Source organism: Myotis brandtii, unplaced genomic scaffold (assembly GCF_000412655.1).
Source record: "Myotis brandtii unplaced genomic scaffold, ASM41265v1 scaffold397, whole genome shotgun sequence".
NCBI lineage: Eukaryota > Metazoa > Chordata > Mammalia > Chiroptera > Vespertilionidae > Myotis > Myotis brandtii.
In genome coordinates, this window is record NW_005365229.1 from 4,828,333 (window position 1) to 4,847,412 (window position 19,080).

At 50.5% G+C, this 19,080-nt stretch overlaps 2 protein-coding genes across 2 annotated transcripts in view; one reads left to right on the plus strand and one right to left on the minus strand.

Moving 5' to 3' along the window:
• TRAP1 (TNF receptor-associated protein 1) overlaps nucleotides 1-11,619 on the plus strand; it is a 71,716-nt gene extending 60,097 nt beyond the window's left edge. The window contains exons 13-19 of the mRNA XM_005872960.2: nucleotides 2,026-2,173; nucleotides 4,207-4,392; nucleotides 4,844-4,982; nucleotides 5,498-5,583; nucleotides 7,071-7,216; nucleotides 11,038-11,110; nucleotides 11,310-11,619. Of these exons, the coding sequence (XP_005873022.1) occupies nucleotides 2,026-2,173; nucleotides 4,207-4,392; nucleotides 4,844-4,982; nucleotides 5,498-5,583; nucleotides 7,071-7,216; nucleotides 11,038-11,110; nucleotides 11,310-11,411 (880 nt within the window). The 3' untranslated portion in view covers nucleotides 11,412-11,619. The remainder of the gene's footprint in view (nucleotides 1-2,025; nucleotides 2,174-4,206; nucleotides 4,393-4,843; nucleotides 4,983-5,497; nucleotides 5,584-7,070; nucleotides 7,217-11,037; nucleotides 11,111-11,309) is intronic.
• Nucleotides 11,564-15,922, minus strand: DNASE1 (deoxyribonuclease I). Its single transcript, XM_005872961.2, has 10 exons — nucleotides 15,815-15,922; nucleotides 15,032-15,119; nucleotides 14,451-14,598; nucleotides 14,119-14,207; nucleotides 13,881-13,964; nucleotides 13,472-13,587; nucleotides 13,012-13,124; nucleotides 12,781-12,935; nucleotides 12,252-12,348; nucleotides 11,564-12,005 (listed from the first exon to the last, which is right to left on the minus strand). The coding sequence occupies exons 3-10, from the start codon at nucleotides 14,595-14,597 to the stop codon at nucleotides 11,952-11,954; spliced, it is 855 nt and encodes a 284-aa protein (XP_005873023.1). The 5' UTR covers nucleotide 14,598; nucleotides 15,032-15,119; nucleotides 15,815-15,922; the 3' UTR covers nucleotides 11,564-11,951.
• Between the last annotated feature and the right edge of the window lie 3,158 nt (nucleotides 15,923-19,080).

Sequence of the window (19,080 nt, forward strand, 5' to 3'; positions counted from 1 at the left end):
GGGGCGGCGCCCCAACTCCCCAATCGGCCCTGCTCTGAGCCTGACCAGGGGCTGCACCTAGGGATTGGGCATGCCCTCTGCCACCCGGGAGCAGGCCTAAGCCAGCAGGTCGTTATCTCCCGAGGGGTCCCAGACTGTGAGAGGGCACAGGCCGGGCTGGGCGACCCCCTCCCCCCCTCCCCAGTGCACAAATTTTTGTGCACCGGGCCTCTAGTATATAATAAAGAGCTAATATGCTAATGGTCGTGACACCCTCACACCATAACGAGCCATCACCAGAAGGCTGCATGCGCAGCAGGGTGGCGGGGCTGCATGTGTGGTGAGGCGTGCGCAGGTGGGTGGGGGCTTGACACTATGTGCGCGGTGCAGAGGCGGGACCCCGGTTCCGGCCTCCCTCTTTGGGGCAATCCATTGAGGAGCCCTGGATGGATGGGTGGGGCCTACCTCTTTGGGGCGATCAATTGCAGGGCTCCCACACTGTGAGAGGGCACAGGCCAGGCTGGGGGACATCCGCCCCCCCCCCCCCCGCCGCCCGCGCACGAATTTCATGCACCGGCCTCTAGTTAAATATAATTGTTTACTAACATTTTAAAATTTCAACTTTATGAGAGGCATAATTGACATATAAAACTATGTTTAAAGTGTAAATCATGGTGATTTGATGTATATATACATTGGGAAAGGATTCCAAGTTGCTCATAATTTTATACCATTAAATAATGCTGTAGTTAACACCTTGATTCACAAAATCCCAGTTTTGTAATATTGTAGTGTGCACATAGTATATCCAGTTATATAGTCCAAGCTATAGTGTATATATTGTATATATAGTATGGATCCTAATTATGCAAAACTATAATGTACATAAAGTAGTATAGTTTTGTTATACATATGTATATACATATGTATAACAAATTTATTCATATTGGAATTTTTCTTTTTTAAAATTGATTTCAGAGAGAGGAAGGGAGATTGAAAGAACCATCAGTGATGAGAGAGAATCATTGATTAACTGCCTCCTGCACACTCCACACTGGGGATCGAGCCTGAAACCTTTTAATGCATGGGACAACACCCAACCGAGCAACACCAACCAGGGCTAGGATGTGATTTTTTTGTTGTTGTTGTTAATCCTCACTCAAATATATTTTTTCCATTGATTTTTAGAAATAGTGGGAGAGGGAGAGAAAGAGAGAGAGAAACATCATTGTGAGAGAGACACATCAATTGGTTATCTCCCGTACACGCCCCAACCAGGGCCAGGGATTGAGTCTGCAACCAAGACGCATGCCCTTGACCGGAATCGAACCCAGGACTCTTTAGTCTGCACGCCAGCGCTCTATCCACTGAGCCAAACCAGCTAGGGCAGGAGGTGATTTTTTAAAAAAATATTTTTGATTGATTTTTTACAGAGAGGAAGGGAAAGGGATAAAGAGTTAGAAACATCGATGAGAGAGAAACATCAATCAGCTGCCTCCTGCACACCCCCTACTGGGGATGTGCCCGCAACCAAGGTACATGCCCTTGACCGGAATGGAACCTGGGACCTTTCAGTCCGCAGGCTGACGCTCTATCCACTGAGCCAAACCAGTTACGGCAGGAGGTGATTTTTAATGACTGCACTTATCTTTCATTTCAGTCTATTCTCTCCTGTTGACCACTGAGGTTGTTCGTAATTGTATTGTCTTTTATGTGCGACAGTGAAACTCCTGCTCTGTAAGTCTTGGTGACTCATTATATTTCCCAGGGAGCAATCTGGACAGTTGGAACCATCAAGGTTGGGAGGGCTGTTGCTGCCCTCCACAAAGGGCTGTCATTCCACGTTCCTGCTTCGAGGGGTGCGTCTTTCCACCTGGTGTTTGCCAAGGGTCACCCTTTCTTTTTCCATTTTTAAAAATTTGGCCAGAATGGTATGTTGTTTTCACTAATTTGATTATTAGTGGAGCAGAACATTTTTTCATACCTCTGGCTATTAGTATTTCATAAAAGTTGCTTGTTCATGATACATTCATTTCTGTGCTGTAGGAAACTCCGGGACGTTCTACAACAGAGGCTAATAAAATTCTTCGTTGACCAGAGTAAAAAAGATGCTGAGACATATGCCAAGTTTTTTGAAGATTATGGCTTGTTCATGAGAGAGGGCATTGTGACCACTGCTGAACAGGAGGTCAAGGTAAGGGTCCAGGTTTCTGGGCCTTTCTCTCTGCTGCCTTGGGCTGTGGAGGAAGCTGGTGGAGGCCAGAAACCTGAGCTTCCTAGGACATGACACTGGCATATCCGGGCACCCCAGCTATTGCTGCCCGGGAGCCAATAAATGCAGCTCAGGAGATCACAAAGGCATGGCCAGGGCCAGGTACTGGTTCACCAGGCAGGGGAGGCAGGGACATTGTGTCGTCAGGGCATGTTCATCATGTGATGGGTGGAACTTTAACATGGTGCTCCTGGGGCCTCAGTTCAATTCATCGTGCAGCATTACTTATATATGATATGATTCTTCAATAAACATATTTTGGCCTTTTTTTTTTTAAATCTTCACCTGAGAATATGTTTTTATTGATTTGAGAGAGAAAGGAAAGGAGAGGGAGCGAGAGAGAGAAACATCAATATGAGAGAGAAACATTGATCAGTTGCCTCCTGTACACGCCCCGACCAGGGATTAAGCCCGCAGCCTGGGTATGTGCCTGGATCAAACCCCACCACCTTTTGGTGTATGGGGTGATGCTCCAACCAACGGAGTCACACCAGCCAGGACTGGCCATTTTTAAACCATTTTTTATTTTTATTTTAAATTTCAGAGAGAGGAAGAGAAAGGGAGATAAAGATAAGAAACATCAGTGATGAGAGAGAATCATCAATTGGCTGCCTATTGCATGCCCCCTACTGGGAATCGAACCTGCAACCAGGCATGTGCCTTGACTGGGAATCGAACTATGACCTTCTGGCTCATGAGTCGATGCTCAATCACTGAGCCACACCAGCCAGACAGGGCTGGCAATTTTCAGTGTGATATAATTCACATAGTAAAATTCACCCTATTAAAGTGGATAATTTAGTTACACTTGGTACATTCACAAGGTTGTGTAAACATCACTGATATATCATTCCAGAACATTTTCATCCCCAATAAGCAGTCAGTCCCAGTTTTGAGGTTTCATCTTTTGCTCTAGAACAGTAGCAAGGATGGAGGGCTCCCAAGGGGGTTGTTCTTCATTCCCTGGGGGAGGGTGGGGCTGGAGTGCCGCTGGGCAGCCTGAGGTTCCCACTCTGCTTCCTCCCTGAGCCCTCTTCACTTCGGGTGGTCGGCTCCTGCCTGGGCCAGGATGACAGCAGCTGGGTGGTCACTGCATGCCAGTGGCTTTTCTGAGGGCTCGACCTTAGAAATATTATCTCAGTGTATTCGTGTTTGTTAATGGGACCCTAATGTGTACATAAGCACAGGCTTAGTGTCTGAATTAGAGCATGACTCCCAGGTGGGTTTCCACATCCTCGTTTTGACATCTTTTTTCTGCTTTCTGTCCACCTTCCCTCTCCATCACGTCTTTCATCTGGGCTCGGCCCTCTGTGTGCCCTCCCTAGCTCTTCAGTGTCCCGTCCCCAGAACTTGTCTTTGCTGTGCTTGTCGGTGTGTCTGGTGTAGAGAAGGCAGAGTTTATGTCTCAGGTCACGTCCAGGCTGATGGCATCAGGGATCCAGGCCCCCAGCTTGTTGCTGCTCCTCTGTCCTTACCAGGCAGCTCCCACTAGGAATCGAGACGTCTCCAGCAGTCACATTGCATTTCAGCCGACAGGAAGGAGAAGGACTAGTCACCTGGTTGGAGGAAGGCGGGGAAATGTGGGCTTCATACCAATGTCCACATGCCCGCCGTGACTGGGGACGAAGGGAGGACCCTGGGTCCAGGAGCAGTCTCTGCCATGGGGACGGTCTGGCCACTCCTGGGGTGCACACAGCTTGCCCGAAAGCCCCTCTCTATGAGGCCCTGTGCCCCTGAGGTGGGAGGTGCTCTCTGAGGTTCCCTGACTAGCAGCCATCCCCGGGCCAGGCTTCTGTGGGAGCTGCCCCAGCTGCAGAACACAGGGGGCCCACCAGCCGGGGGTGCAGCCAGCAGACTTCTCCCTTTAGCCAGAGGCTTCCCATGTCGGTGCCCAGGTGCTGGAGGCCTTCTGAGTGAGGAACTGGAATGAGCAGTGACCTGCCCTTTGTTTTCAGGAGGATATTGCAAAGCTATTGCGGTATGAGTCCTCGGCACTGCCCGCTGGGCAGCTGACCAGCCTCGTGGACTACGCCAGCCGCATGCAGGCCGGCACCCGCAACATCTACTACCTGTGCACCCCCAACCGGCACCTGGCTGAGCACTCACCCTACTATGAGGCCATGAAGCAGAAAAACATGGAGGTGGGTGAGCAACAGGGCAGGCTGCATCCCTACAGGCTGCTGGGGCCAGATCAGGGGACAAGGTGGAGTCTGAGCACCCAAGGCAGCGGGGTGGGGGGTGTCTCTCTGCTTAGTGGAAAATGGCTGAATGTGCCCATGACCCGGGAAAGCCACACGTCCGGGGGCACAGAGGCCCAGGCTGAAGCCTGCCATCTAGTTTGTGTGTCCCTGTAGGAGGTGACACGGGGATTTCTCTGTAAGTAGAATCACTGTTTCTACTACTAAGACATAGCCAGAGCCTCCCTTGCCACCCTCTGGCAATCCGCCTCATCTGCAAAGGCCCAGGACTCCCCAGCAGCATCCCATGTGGCTGTTCCAGGACTGGGGGCCCAGCCCTTACTCCCATGGCCCTCTCTCTCTCGTGGGCGGAGTCCTCGCCAAGCCTGATGGAGATGTTCTTGGGCCCTCACAGGTTCTCTTCTGCTATGAGCAGTTTGATGAGCTGACCTTGCTTCACCTTCGTGAATTTGACAAGAAGAAGCTGATCTCCGTGGAAACGGACATCGTTGTCGATCACTACAAGGAGGAGAAGTTTGAAGACAAATCTCCAGGTTGGTTCTACCTTTCTCTCTAGGCAGAGGTGGGTGGTGGCCTGGGGTGCAGGTGAGGCTGGGATGGCCCAGGGCTGACACTCTGCTACAGAGCCTTCTGTCCTGCAACGTGAGTTTATAGGGATTTTCTGTTCTCATTTCTACCTGGGGTCATAAACCTGCACAGACAGCAGTTTGGGAACACCTCAATGATTACAGAAAATGTTCCCGTTTAGCTCCCAGTTCTCTCCAGGGCCCCTTCCAAGTTGACTTCCTAAGAGAATCCAAAAATATCTTCTTTAAGCTATAACGAAACCACATGGGCCTCAGGGCAACCAAAAATGTCCTTCTGAGGTTCCATTTTATCCGCTGGATTTTAGATGAAAGCATCTCTGGTGGCTTCTTTGTGCCGACGACCAGGGTGGGGTGGGGCAGTTGGACACCTGGTGTTGGAATGTCAACATTTCAGGCCCCCATGGGAATGAGATGGTAATTACGGAGAACGGCCTCTGAGCTCACTCACGTCTCTCCTCAAGCTGATGACCGCCTGTCAGAAAAGGAGATGGAGGACCTGATGGCCTGGATGAGAAATGCGCTGGGGTCGCGTGTCACCAACGTGAAGGTGAGGTCTTCTGGAGACAGCCACCACTCGGCTCCCATGGCTCCAGTGACCACACAGCTGGCAGCCTGCCGGCTCTGAGTGCTGGCCTGGTGGGAGTTCTCCCAATGGCGACTGGAGCTGTGATATGTGGGAGAGACCAAGCGTGTCACTGCCGCTTCTGCGTTTGAGCCTACATGTGTGCAGCCACGTGTGTCCAGGGGTGTTGCTGGGGCAGGACAGGCAGGCTCAGCTGACTGGTTTCCTCCACTTTATAACGCAGGTGGGAACTAGAAAGTAGAAAGTGAAAGGTGAACAGCCAATGGCCTGGTGGACAAGTAGAAGCCGAGAAGAGGGGTTCCCAGCTGGCCACCCCAAAGCTAGCCTGGTCCAGGCCCCAAAGGAACTGTGGTAGCATAGGACGCAAGGGGTTCCAGTCCAGCCCTTGGGGAGCTTACAGTCCAGCGGGGGTTCTCACTTCAGAGAGCCAGAACCAGGTCCAGCTCAGAGTTGCAAGAGAAAGCCAGCCACCAGAGAACAGGTATCCAGTGCAGGTCACTGGCTCAGGAATAGTCCAGGAGTCGCCCCAAGGGACAGGCGGTGTGCAGGTGGGGATGGCCAAGAGCAGAGGGTGGGCTCAGGTGGCTCTGGGAGGCAGCAGCAGGACTCTGCGGGGGAGGGATGGGCACCGATCGAAAGAGGAGGGGCTCTTGGTAGGGAGCATGAGAAGCAAGGCATGCAGCCGGGATTTCTCTGTGTAACACATTCACTGTGTCCACTCTTCACTATAGGGACTCATTTAAGCTCAGATAACTATGAGGCAGGTAGAATTACCCCCATCCTGTGAAGGGCAGGAGGCAAAGTACATCCCCAGGCCCTATAGCGAGGACGTCATGGAGCTGGGTGCCGTGGGCCCAGCAGGCTTAGAGTCTCCAGTGTGAGTCAGGAGGCCAGAGGCCTGTGGGGTGGACGAAGGGGAAGGCCTGGTCAGGGAGAGGGGCTTGTGACTGCTTGTTGGGAAAAGATGTATTTGATGAAGTCAGGCCAGAGGGGGCCACAGAAAGGGTGTGGGTGGGAGTGAGGTCTGCAGGAAGGAGGCTCCAGCGTTCTGGAAGGACGGGATTGAGGGAAGGAACTGCAGACAGACTGGGGGAGAGGCTGGGCCTGGGGAAATGGAACAGCCGGGCGTAGGTGATCTTAGTTGCTATAGGACTTGGCAGTGGCCCTGTGGAGAGAGGGGCAGAGGACATCAAGCGAGATGGACATTAGGCAGTAATTGACACATTAGATAACGACTTTGGGGGATAGAGGGAGCCCCCAAGTGGGATACTGTTAGGAACGTGGTACGGGGCTGCAGTTCAGGCTCCCTTCTCATTAGTGGATGGTTGGGAGGTCTGAGGGTTCATCCCTGGAGACCTATGTTCTGCCTGGTCATCTGGGGAAGCTTCACCCGTGGCCAAAACTGCCAGCCCAGGGTCCCCCTCACCCCTGGTCCCTGGCCTTGCTTACAGGTGACTCTTCGACTGGACACCCACCCTGCGATGATCACCGTGCTGGAGATGGGGGCCGCCCGGCACTTCCTGCGCATGCAGCAGCTGGCCAAGACCCAGGAGGAGCGCGCTCAGCTTTTGCAGCCCACCCTGGAGATCAACCCCAGGTAAGGCTGCCGGCTCCTTTGCCCTCGATGCCCAGGAACAGCAAGCTTGTATCTGACCTGCCAGCTACTCCTTTAAAATTGTGTTTTTATTCATAACATAGGAAAAATGCATAAAGCTTATAAATACAGTACCTGTGTAATTAAACTATTCAATTTAACTTTAAACTGTACCCATGTAAAGTAAAAAAGCAACAACCTTGCTGGCCCTCGGATGCCGTTAGAATTGTCCCTCTGAGGTAACCATAGTCCTGACTTTTGTGGTAGTTGCTTTGCTTTATGGTCTCTCTGTGCATCCTTAACAAACTGTTTTGCCTGTGATGTGAAGTCTTACTTTCTTCACTCGGTGTGAGAGACTTCGGTCCCTGTGGAGGGAAGCTATGGTTTGTTTTCATAGCTGAGTAATGTTCATGGGCTGAATCTGCCCCAGCACAATTATGTATTCTCTTTTGACCAACATTCGGGTAGTTTCTGTTTGGGGCTGTTGGGAACAGTTGCTCTGAACATTCTTGTCCCTGTCTGACACACGTGTGCATGCGTGAGTTTCTCCGAGTTGTGCACCCAGGTGTGAAACTGCCATATGCTTAGCTAGGCTGGGTGCCAGCTCCCCCCAGCAGAGCGTGAGAACCCACAGGTCTCTACTTTTACTTAAGGCCTTGGCCTTGGCTTTCTCATGACGTGAAAAAAAATAAGACTTTATTCATTAATAGGGTCCCTCGGCCTGGCCTGCGCCCTCTCGCAATCCGGGACTCCTTGGGGGATGTTGGAGGCCCCTTGCATGGATTCCACCCGATCTCCGCAGGCCAGCCCGAGGGACCCCACCCGTGCACAGCACCGGGCCTCTAGTATGTATATAAGATCTTTGGTTAATCTCTCTCCACCCTCTCCCCTTCCCCATCCCCCCTGAGATTCATCAGTCTGTTCCATGTTTCCATGCCTGTGCATTGAGCATCTGCCCCCTGGTGGTCAGTGCGCGTCATAGTTACAAGTCGGACGGTCACTTAGCATATTAGCCTTTTTTAATATATAGATCCTGTTGGGCTCTTTTTTAAAATTTGATTTGTAATTATATTACATACTTTATCAGTTGCAAATCTCTATTCCCACTCTATCTTTTCACCTGCATTAAGATGTCTTTTGATAAGTTCTTAATATAATCAAATTCATAAATTTTGGTTAGGTGCTTTTTTGGTTCTTAAGAAATCTATCACCAAAATCATGAACTTATTTTGTCCCCCAACCCAGCCATCCAAATTGCCTTCTGCATCATAGAGTATCAGGTGTCTGTACACGTGTCTGGTCTGTTGGTCTGTCTTTAGTGGCACTGCACTGTCTTAATTACTCAGCTTTTCCCCGAGCCTTCGCAGCCAGTGAGTGATTGCTTACTCCTTTATTTTCCTTCAAGGGTGCCTTGGCTACTCTAGGTCCTCCTGTGCACATACATCAATTTCAAGAATTAATACCTTTATGGTCAATTCTTTCCGTCCATGTACACAATATATATTTACTAGGTCTTAATGTCTTTTGGTAACTTATGTTTTCTGTAGAGTTCCTACACATTTTTTGTAGTTATTCTTTGATGTGTCACATTTATTGGATATTTTGAAATTTCATTTTCTAACTGTTGAAAACAGGTGTTTTTTAATTGATTTTATATACAACAATAATCTTTCAAGGAAATTACATAAATAGTTCACCAAAAATGTTAAATAAATTTAAACAAAATCCATAGTGAAATTTTCCTCCTACCTTTGCCCCCAATACAGCCACATTACATTTCGCATTTATTTTTTCAAAGATCCTGTGTGTGTGCAGATTCATCTGTGGCTTCCGCTGTTGTACAAGTAGTAACTTGCTATACAGGGGTCCCTACCTTGCTTTTTCTCCTTTTTTAAAAAAAATATGTTTTTATTGGTTTTAGAGAGAGAAACATCCATCGGTTGCCTCCTATATGCACCCTGACCCAGAACTGAACCTGGTACACGGGATGATGCTCAACCAACTGAGCCACTTGCTTTTTAAAAAGTGTTTCTGACCTGACTGGTTTGGCTCAGGGGATAGAGCAGCCGTGGGCAAACTACGGCCCGCGGGCCGGATCCGGCCAGTTTGAAATGAATAAAACTAAAAAAAAAAAAGACCATACCCTTTTATGTAATGATGTTTACTTTGAATTTATATTAGTTCACACAAACACTCCATCCATGCTTTTGTTCCGGCCCTCCGGTCCAGTTTAAGAACCCATTGTGGCCCTCGAGTCAAAAAGTTTGCCCACCCCTGAGATAGAGCGTCGACCTGCGGACTGAAGGGTCCTGGGGTCGATTCTGGTCAAGGGCACATGCCTAGGTGGCAGGCTGGATCCCCAGTAGGGGGCATGCAGGAGGCAGCTGATCAATGATTCTCTCTCATCACTGATGTTTCTCTCTCTCCCTCTCCCTTCCTGTCTGAAATGAATTAAAAAATATATTTTAGAAAGTGATTCTGATTTTAAATAGTACTGTGAGAAAAAAGAAGTGTTAAGTCTCAGAGCACCATCCATGTTTAATTTTTATAGACTCCAATTGTCCTCTATAGAAGTTAAGACAAATTTGTTTCTCCAATGCCTTCAGTTTTAGCAAACTTCTCAATTTTTACCATTCTCATAGTGAAAAATTATGATTTTAATATATGTTTCTTATGAGTAAGGTCAGACATTATATTTATGGTATTTTTTCCTGTGCAGAAAAGAATTGCAGGTTTGTTTGTTTTTTTAATATTTTGATTTCAGAGAGAAAGGGAGAGAGAGATAGAAACATCAATGATGAGAATCATTGATTGGCTGCCTCCTGCACACCCCCTACTGGGGATCGAGCCTGTAACCTGGTCATGTGCCCTTGACTGGAACTGAACCTGGGACCCTTCCGTCCACAGGCTGATGCTCTATCCACTGAGCCAAACCAGCTAGGGCAAGAATTGCAGTTTTTATATTGTCAGAGTTACATCATTATTTCATTTTTGACTTCTGGGTTTGTATTCTGCTTGGAAGGCTTTTCCTTTTGAGATTAGAAAACGTTTTTTCCGTTTTCTTCTAATATTTTACATTTAACATTTGATCCTCCTGGAATTTGGTCTAAAGAATCAGGTGGGAATCCAGCTTTATTGGTTGGCTGGCCCATTACCCTGTCTTTCCCCCTCTTGTGAAACACTATCTTTAATCAGGTACAAATGAAATTCCCATGTGTGTGACTCTTTATACATTGTTGACACTTTTTGCATTTTGTTGTTGCCTTTTCGTTTTCCAGAATTAAACTATTTACTGGCATCTGGGACTTCCTCCTCCAGCTCTCCTGGCTCTTTTCTTCCATATTTACTTTTTTTTTTTTTTTTTTTTTTTTCATATTTACTTTTACTTATGAATTTTACATTAGATTGTTAAGGTATAAAACTCTTAGTATAAAACAATGTGTGTGTGTATTAATCTAGGAAAAATTTTCATCTTTAATTATGGTCTCCAAGCACTGATATATGTCTTTTTATATGTTAAATTCTTTCTTTCCCTTCAGTGTTTAAGTTTGTATTAGTTTTAGTACTTATTGCATTTTCTAATATCAAAACTCAAGTGTTTAAAAAAAAAACTCGTGTTTCTTTGGTTATTGGATATATAACCAATCTCATTATCTGTCAGTGATTATTTACATCTTCCTAAGTTTTTGTATGCCTTATTTTTTTTACACTGGACTGTCCTATTACACTTTTTTGAATGTTCTAGTAACTCCAACGTCTCAGAAGTTAGAGGCCCTTGTGCTGGGGGCACAGCCTGAGCTCACTTCTGGGGGTTTCTGTTGCAGGCACATACTGATCAAGAAGCTCAGCCAGCTGAGAGAGAGTGAGCCTGACCTGGCCCAGCTGCTTGTCGATCAGGTGAGTCTCCTGGAGACTGGCTGAGAGCATGAGAACAGAGGGCTGCACCTTCTTTGAGGTTGGACAGCTGTTGCCTCTAACACGCTGTTTTAAGAAGGAACAGCTCTCTTCCTTCCTTCTCTCCACATTAAAATGTCCCTGAGTTGGAGCTAGGACAGGGCCCCCATCCCATTAACAAGGTCACCACCCTGCCTTTCAGATCTATGAGAACGCCATGATTGCAGCAGGGCTGGTCGATGACCCCCGACCCATGGTGGGCCGCTTGAACAACCTGCTCGTCAAGGCCCTGGAGCGACACTGACGTCTGGGCCCTGTTGGCCAGGGTGCAGCCCAGCAGCTGTGGGAGCCCCACATCTTCCCTGCACTGTCAGGGCTCCAGGGAAGGTGACATGGACTGTGCACCTCTGTCATGGGAGGAGGAGCCGGGAAGGAACGACTGGATGCCACCAATGAGAACACCCCCTTTTGAGCTTTATTTACTTAAATTAAAAGACATTTCTTCATCTAAATGCTGGACTCTGTGTGCATACTAACAGGGTAAGTTACTCTGGTGCCACAACCCCTTGCTTACGATGGATGCAGGTACAGTGAGAAAAAGCCTACTTTCCAGCCCCTTCCTCAAGCTGGGATAGTGGTCAGGGGGACGGTAGGGAGGGGAGAGAGGGGGCGCTGGCCCTGTGCTCAGGGAACTCGCACTCGTTTCCTAAACTCCATCCCCAGAACCTGAAGGTGACAACAGGATCAGCCGTCTTCTTCAGTTCTTTGTGCAGGTCCCCAGGAGCAGCCACAGGCAAGCTAGAGAAGCTAGAGGTGTCCAGCCGGGGCCCCGGGCCTGCTCTTGTCAGGCTCTCTTCAGCGTCACCTCCACCGGGTAGTGGTCACTGATGGCTTGGGCCTGTGGAGAAACATGCAGTGAGCAGGGGTGCCCGTGTGGCAGTCCTCGCTGAGGGCCAGGTGTGCACCCAGATACTGCACTGCCACATCGGCCCGGGAGGAGGCTCCCAGGCTGCGGACAAGTCAATGGAAAAAGCAGCTACAAGTCCCATGGGTCCGGCTCTCACTCCGCCCCTGCGTCCTAGGCCCCCAGGAGAGCTACTTTACAGCCTAGGCCCCCTGTAGGCTGTAAAGAATGGTCACGTACAGTCTGGTTGCTCAGTCCATATGCAGCTTGGAAGTCAAAGGTGCCAGCTGAGTCGGGAACAATGGCATTTTGGAGCAGAGTTCCAGCGACCACGATCCTATAGTGCCAGACACAAAAAAGTCCCCTTCAGCCCACTGTCCAGCTCTGTGGACTTAAACCTCAGATCCCAGCAGGAGCCAGCTCCCGTCTGGCCTCTCTGGCCCCTGGATGGCACTGCTCAGGGAAGGCAGGACCAGCCCAGACTCAGGTCTGGGTGTGCCCAACTGGCACCGCTGGCTGACCGGTCTACCTGAGACTGCCCAGAGAAGACTAGCATCGTGTTACCCTACATGTGCTTTTCCTAAAGTGAAGGAATGCTGCTTTTTATTCCACTTCGTAAGTGGTCCAAAGCTCAGGAGGGTGAATGTCTCCTCAAAGGTCTTGGAAACCATTCCTGAAGCTGGGCTGAGATGGAAAGTGAGGCTGCTTGTGCGAGTGCCCCTTCCCTACCTGGGCCTGCAGAACCCACGGGGGCGCAGATTCTGCTCACCTGTCGTAGGCGCAGTGCGTGGACGTAACCGTAGTGTCAGCGGTGTCAGGAATCAGCCACTGGAAGGTGGGGATTGTGCGCAGGCGGATGGATGACCAACGCGAAGGGGTCACGTAGCTGCAGCCAGCGTTGAAGTCACCCATCAACATAATGTCCTACCAGGAGACACCAGCTGATTGGCCCAGGGACAGAAACGGGCCCTTAAGAGCTCAATCCAATGTGGGGCCTCACCTCCATGTCCCACTTCTGCCGGACGTCCAGGTAGACTTCGTATAGAGAGTCGATTTCAGCCACTGCATCCAGTGGGGCCGCATGCAGGGGGACGATGGCAAACTCCTTGACCTCTGTGGAGAAGATGGTCGTGCTACGCAAGGAAGTGGGGAGCGGAGTTGGGAGGCAGTCCTGGTCCGAGGGGGCATTGGCCTGGCTGTCATGTGTTTAGGGCTGGGATGGGGGACACATGAAACAGTCCTGGGAGAGAAGTAGTAGGGGGGTTGGGGGGAGGATGGACGTTTCCCTAAGTAACTTAAACATAAGACCAAGCACTAGGAATGAGGACGGCACCAAGCTCCCCAAAGAGGTGCATGGTGGGGGCATGATGTGCTGTGGCTCCTCAAGGTGCCTAGGAAGGGCCAGGCAGGGCCCCCGGGGTCAGGCAGGGCAGAGGAGCCTCTGTGGCGGCAGCACTCACGGGTGAATGGGGAGGAGAACTTGACAACAGCTGGCTCTCGGCTGAAGGTATCATTTCCACAGGGCTCGCAGCCGTCGTCATACAGGTAGCTGTCCAGCACCGACACCTGGTCCGGCCTGCGGAAGGCCAGGCCAGGGGGTGCTTAACCTGGGGCTGGGGCACATCTTTGCCAAACCGACCTGTTGCTGCGGGCAGGGGCCTGGTCTAAGGTGGGACATCACACAGATCCACCAGCCCAGAGCTCCTTTTGCCCAGATGGTGAGGCCCAACTCGGTCCCTGCTCTGTGGCCTCCAGTTCTTGCCCCCACACCGGGAGGAGAGGCCCATGGGCTTTCTAGACACCCGCCATCCCCACTTCTGCCAGCGACCTTAGAGGAGGCGGCCTCATCTCTCGGCACCTGGGTTTTACCTGAACACAAAGAGGTAGCGCTCCTTATAGCTGCTGCGACCCAGTGGCTCGCTGACTATGTAGTGATAGGTGTTGGGGTCATCCCTAGATTGAGGAGAAACAGGTACCCGTCGGGGACATCCTGCCACCGACAGCAGGGCTCCGCCCACGTCAGTGTCCCTGGGACCGAAGTGGCATCAAGCCCCGAAGGGACGATCACTGTCCCGTGTGCTTCCCAGTACCCTGCCCCCTCACGCACTGATTGAGTCTGTCCAGCAGCTTCCCCACGGCCGTCAGGTGGCTGTCTCTGACCTCCTGGACCACGACAATGTCATAGCGACTCAGGATCTAGGGACAGGGCCACAGTGGTGCTGAGTGCGGACAGGCTAGACGGAGACTGGGGTGTCTAGGCCCTGCCCACTCCAAGTCCCCGCAGGAGCCAAGCTGCTATTCCCAGGTTCTGTCACATCAGTTGGCCTGATGACGTCAGCCACGGCAGTGATAAGGGCCCTATCCTCACAGCTGACTGGGCTGAGAGCAGAGGCCTAACAGTCTGATTGCCCTCAGGACTGACCGCTGGCCTGGACCTACCTGCACGATGTAGTTGGAGAGGGTGGCATTGGACATCTTGGTCTCCCCGAAAGTCTGGATGTTGAAGGCTGCTATTCTCAGGGGCAGGACCACATGCAGCACACCAGTCAGGGTGAGCAGCACCCCCATCAGCCTGGCACCCTTCATTCTGGAGGAGGAGGGACATTGGCATGTGGGTCTGGATTAGAGGAGACGGTGCCCCATCTTCCCTCAGTCCAGCCACGCGGAGCTGGTGGAGCCCACGGCTGAGTAACTGACTTCACGGGCAGTACCGAGCAGCCAGGTGCGCCTCAGCCCCCACCAGCATGCAGAGCCAGGCACCAGTGCCAAGGAGAGGACCTGGGTCTTCTCACCACTCCACTCACCAGAAGACAAGCCCTGTAAGGGTCACCAGCCTGAGGACGCGCTCAGGCTACTGGTGGGACACTGGCTCACTGCCCTCCCTGCTCCAGGCACCGCCTGGCCAGGGTTCTTCCCAGCTTGGCCGGTCACGCAGAGGGACCCCACCAGGCCTCTGGGCGTAGTGCCTACCCGCCAACGGCCACAAGTCACACAGCTCTTGAGGCACTAGACACACTCACCCGAAATGCAACTTCTACCAAAGGTGGTGGGAATTCTGCCAAGAACCAGGAATGGATGTTCTTTGGTATCAATTTTCTCCTTTTGTTCCTTTAAGAAAATAAAAACAATTTACAAAGGGAAGTATATTAAGAAACACAGCTGAGAGGCCCATGCAGAGCTGCTACAGCTCTGAATCCCCACAGGGAATGCTCGTCGCGCCTGGGGTTTTAAAGGTTCAGGCGGCTGTGCCCTTTCCCGGGGCATCACCTGACTGCAGAACAGTGGCGCTGCCTGTGTGGCTTTCCCACGTAGGTGAGCGGTTGGCATGTGTTTATTTTAACAGGCACAGGTTCTTGGTGCTGTAAAAAGAGCACCTGATGGTATTTGTACTTAGTTTTAAAAAATCTAATACTTGGGCCAAAGGCTAGTGTGTCCTTCACACATGCTTCTCTCCCAGGGATGGGGAACAGGTGTGCTCTGGAGGGCGGGGTCCTGGCTGCACTCCAGTATGCAGATTTGAGATGACCTTGGAGCCAGTGGTCAAAGCCAGACATCCCACATTGCATGTTGCAAATAGAGCCCATGGAGCCATCTGGCCCTGGAGCACACTAGGTCTCTTACCAATCCCAGCCCCGCTTCTTCATCCATTGGCAACTTGGCTAAAAGCTGGGGCTCTATGGCAAGCATGTCAAACTCCTTCGGCCGCATGTTTGACATGTTTGCTCTATGGGGTACATGTGTGATGCAGCCTTGGGAGCTTCAAGGCTTGGGTGCCAGGAAGGGGCGGGGACTGTGGGGCCCACCTCGGTTGCCAGCAAGGCAGTAGAGCGCCTTCTTGAGGGAGGAAGAGAGCCCGTGTGTTCCAGGCACAGGTGTCTCGAGTCACAAGGACACTGGTAGGCAGTATCTGTGAGGGTTCACCACAGGCCTTGGGTCCAGTCGTTTCTTTCTAGAATCTTTGACTTTCCCATTTGTATTCACAAACTTGGTGGCTTAAAAATAAACTTATTCTCTAACAGTTTTAGAGGGCAGAGTCCAAAATCCATCTCATTGAACTGAAATCCAGGTGTTAACAGGGCCGCACGCCAGAGGCTCTGTGAGAGGGTCCTTTCTGCCTCTTCAGCTTCTGGGACGCCTGGTGTTCCTGGCGTGTGGCCACAGCGCTCCAACCTCTGCCTCCATCTTCATACTGCCCCCTCTCATAAAGATACGGGTGACTGAATTTAAGGTCCTCCCAGATAATCCAGGGCCATCTCCCCATCTCAAGATCCTTAATCACATCTGCAAAGTCCTGTTTTGCCATGTGAGCTTCAGCTTCCAGGTTTCAGGTTCACAGGTTCCAGGAATCGGGACATGGATACCTTTTGGGGTGCCATGTGGAGAGGGAAGGGTCCCTCCCTGGGATGGAAGGGTCTTGCTGCTCTGTTGCCATGGTGGGTGTAGGGCTGCACGGGGCTAGAGTTTGGGAGCAAGGGGGGCTTGAGAGCAGCAGTCGATAGGGACCAAGGTTTAAGTCACAAAAGTGCCACAGATCAGGCCAGCTGGTCATGAAGCGGGGGTCACAGCGGGGATTGAAAACAGTTCATTCGGTAAATCAACTTCACAAGACCAGACCCTCCGAAGTAATGAAAACATGCTGACGGACAGCTCTGGCTGTCAGCAGGAATGCAGGTCAGCTCATGTGTCCCTTGATAAGGTGCCTCTAGATGAAATCAGGTGGCCTGGTCCTCAAGCTTCCAGGAGCCCCACTGCAGTCTTTTGTGAAGGTTTGATTGCTGAGTCTCTCGTTCTCAATCCCTGAGGCTGGGATAGCTTTCTTTTTTCTCTTTTTTTAATCGTCACCCAAGGACATGCTTATTGACTTTAGAGAGAGGGGAAGGGAAAGACAGAGAGAGAAGCATCAATGTGAGAGAGAACCAATTGGTTGCCTTCTGCATGTGCCCTGACCAGGGATCAAACCCGAAACCTTTTGGTATATGGGACGACGCTCTAACCAACTGAGCCACACCTGTCAGGGCTGGGATAGCTTTAAGCATCTCAAAATCCAGATGTCAACCAAGCAAGACATCAGCCTACATCACTTTCTTCCATGAGTTTCCTGGACACACTTGCCAGACTCTTTGAAGGGAGCGTGTGAGCAAAACTAGATGGGGCCCCTGGTCCAGCATTTGGCCAGACACAGAACACACCACAGGTGGTATGGCTGTGGTTCACACTAGGGGTACCCGGCCCCTCCAGTTCTCAGCACATGGGACACAGGCACCTGTCTGTCGGCTCCCCTGTCCTCTGAACCAAATGCTACCCCTTCTGCTGTGGGGAGCTCCCAGCTACAGTCCTGCCCCCTCCCCAACACACCAGAAGAAAGGCCCCACTGTACGAAGTGCCCAGCTCTGTTGCCATGTCGGCTGCCCTCCTAGAGTTGGGCCTGCCTGAGAGGCAGCACAGCCTGGGGAAGAGCCCGGCCCAGGGGAGTCGGGGATTTGGGGCCTGGAACAGGCTCATCCAATGCACCTTCAACTACTTTGAGCCTCAATAATCTTCATGTATAAAAAGGGATAAAACCATCACTGCTTTCCTCTTAGGATTATCTTAAGTATCAATGGCTATAACATTACTCCACAGAAGAATCATTTCACATCTCCTTAAAAATCCACCCATCCCTAAGAACACACCCTCAGTGTCTTTCCATCACTTACCTTTCTCTCGTGGATCTCTCTTCTGCTTCTACCAGTCAGCTGTTGCTGTCTAACAAGCAACCCCAAAGTTCAATGTGTACAACAATATGCCATTTTTCCTCACTCCTAGGCCACAGGTCAGCTGGGGGGGGGGGGGCCTCTGGGCCACTTCTGGGGCAAGGCTAACGGGGCCGCAGCTACCAGGGCGTGCTCACCTAACAGAAGATTCCCATAGGGGGAAAGAAACACGATGCTTCAGCTTGGAATCTGCACGTTGTCATTTCTTCCCACATTTTCTTGGTCTTAACCAGCAACAGGGCCAAGCCCAACACCGATGGCAGGAGTCAGGGGTACACTCCCCCTGTACCGGGCCCCACACTGGAAATGCAGAGGGTGCCAGGGAGGAAAGTCACATCAGCAGGGCAATGGGCACTGACCACAGAGCACTTTCTCTGACCAGGGTGAGCTGTTTTTACATTAACCCTGAGAGTCTGCCCCCCTTTTGGTTAAACAGGCTCCAGTACAGGTAGGGGAAACAGCACATCACAATGAGTTGGAGCCAGTCTTGAGCTCTGATGTGGCTGAAATCAAAGGATAAGGAAAAACATCCTCTAAGCACTGAGGCTGGGAACAATGGAAAGGAAACCCGACACGTGACCCATCCCTGAGAGCTGTGCGGGCCAAGGTGACGAGCTGCACACCAATGTGTGGTGCAGGGGAGATGGACATCCACAGATCCAGAGGGAAAAGGGTGGGACAGAGCTCTGGTTCCCAATAGTGTGCTGGGGTACCCTTGGCCTCACAGTGAACTCTGGCACCACAGGATACATTTTACTTTTGAGAGGGACAGTGACGCTCAACACTTGGACACCTCATGGTTTCAACATATCTTGCTACATCCCTTTCCCTGATTTCATCTTTCTGCAAAACTAGGTTTCTGGCAGTTACTGAAAAAGCAAATACTGTGTGAAATCAGTGTAGAACAGGAAGAAGGGTGACATATTCAAATCAATATGATTCTAAGATTCAAGAAAAACCTGACAGGCACACACATCCCCTTTGTAAGTAGTAGTGGTTACTTACAAAATGAAATGAAAAATTTTTTTTCTTTAAATTTATGTGTATTACTTTTCCAAATGTCTACTGTCAATAGCTAGGACATAAATACTTACTATGTTGTGTGGACTTATCTAATAAATAAAACTTAGGTATTTCTTTAGGCCTAAGGTCCCTTAAAATACTGAACCTTAAGTAGAGGTGCTCTGAACTAAGAATTTTTGGAATTTAACATACATAAGGGGTGTGCCTGCATTACTAAATCATATATCTTACTATACTGATATACCTTCTTTTATGGCCTTCATTATTTACAACACACTATATATCTTGTCACA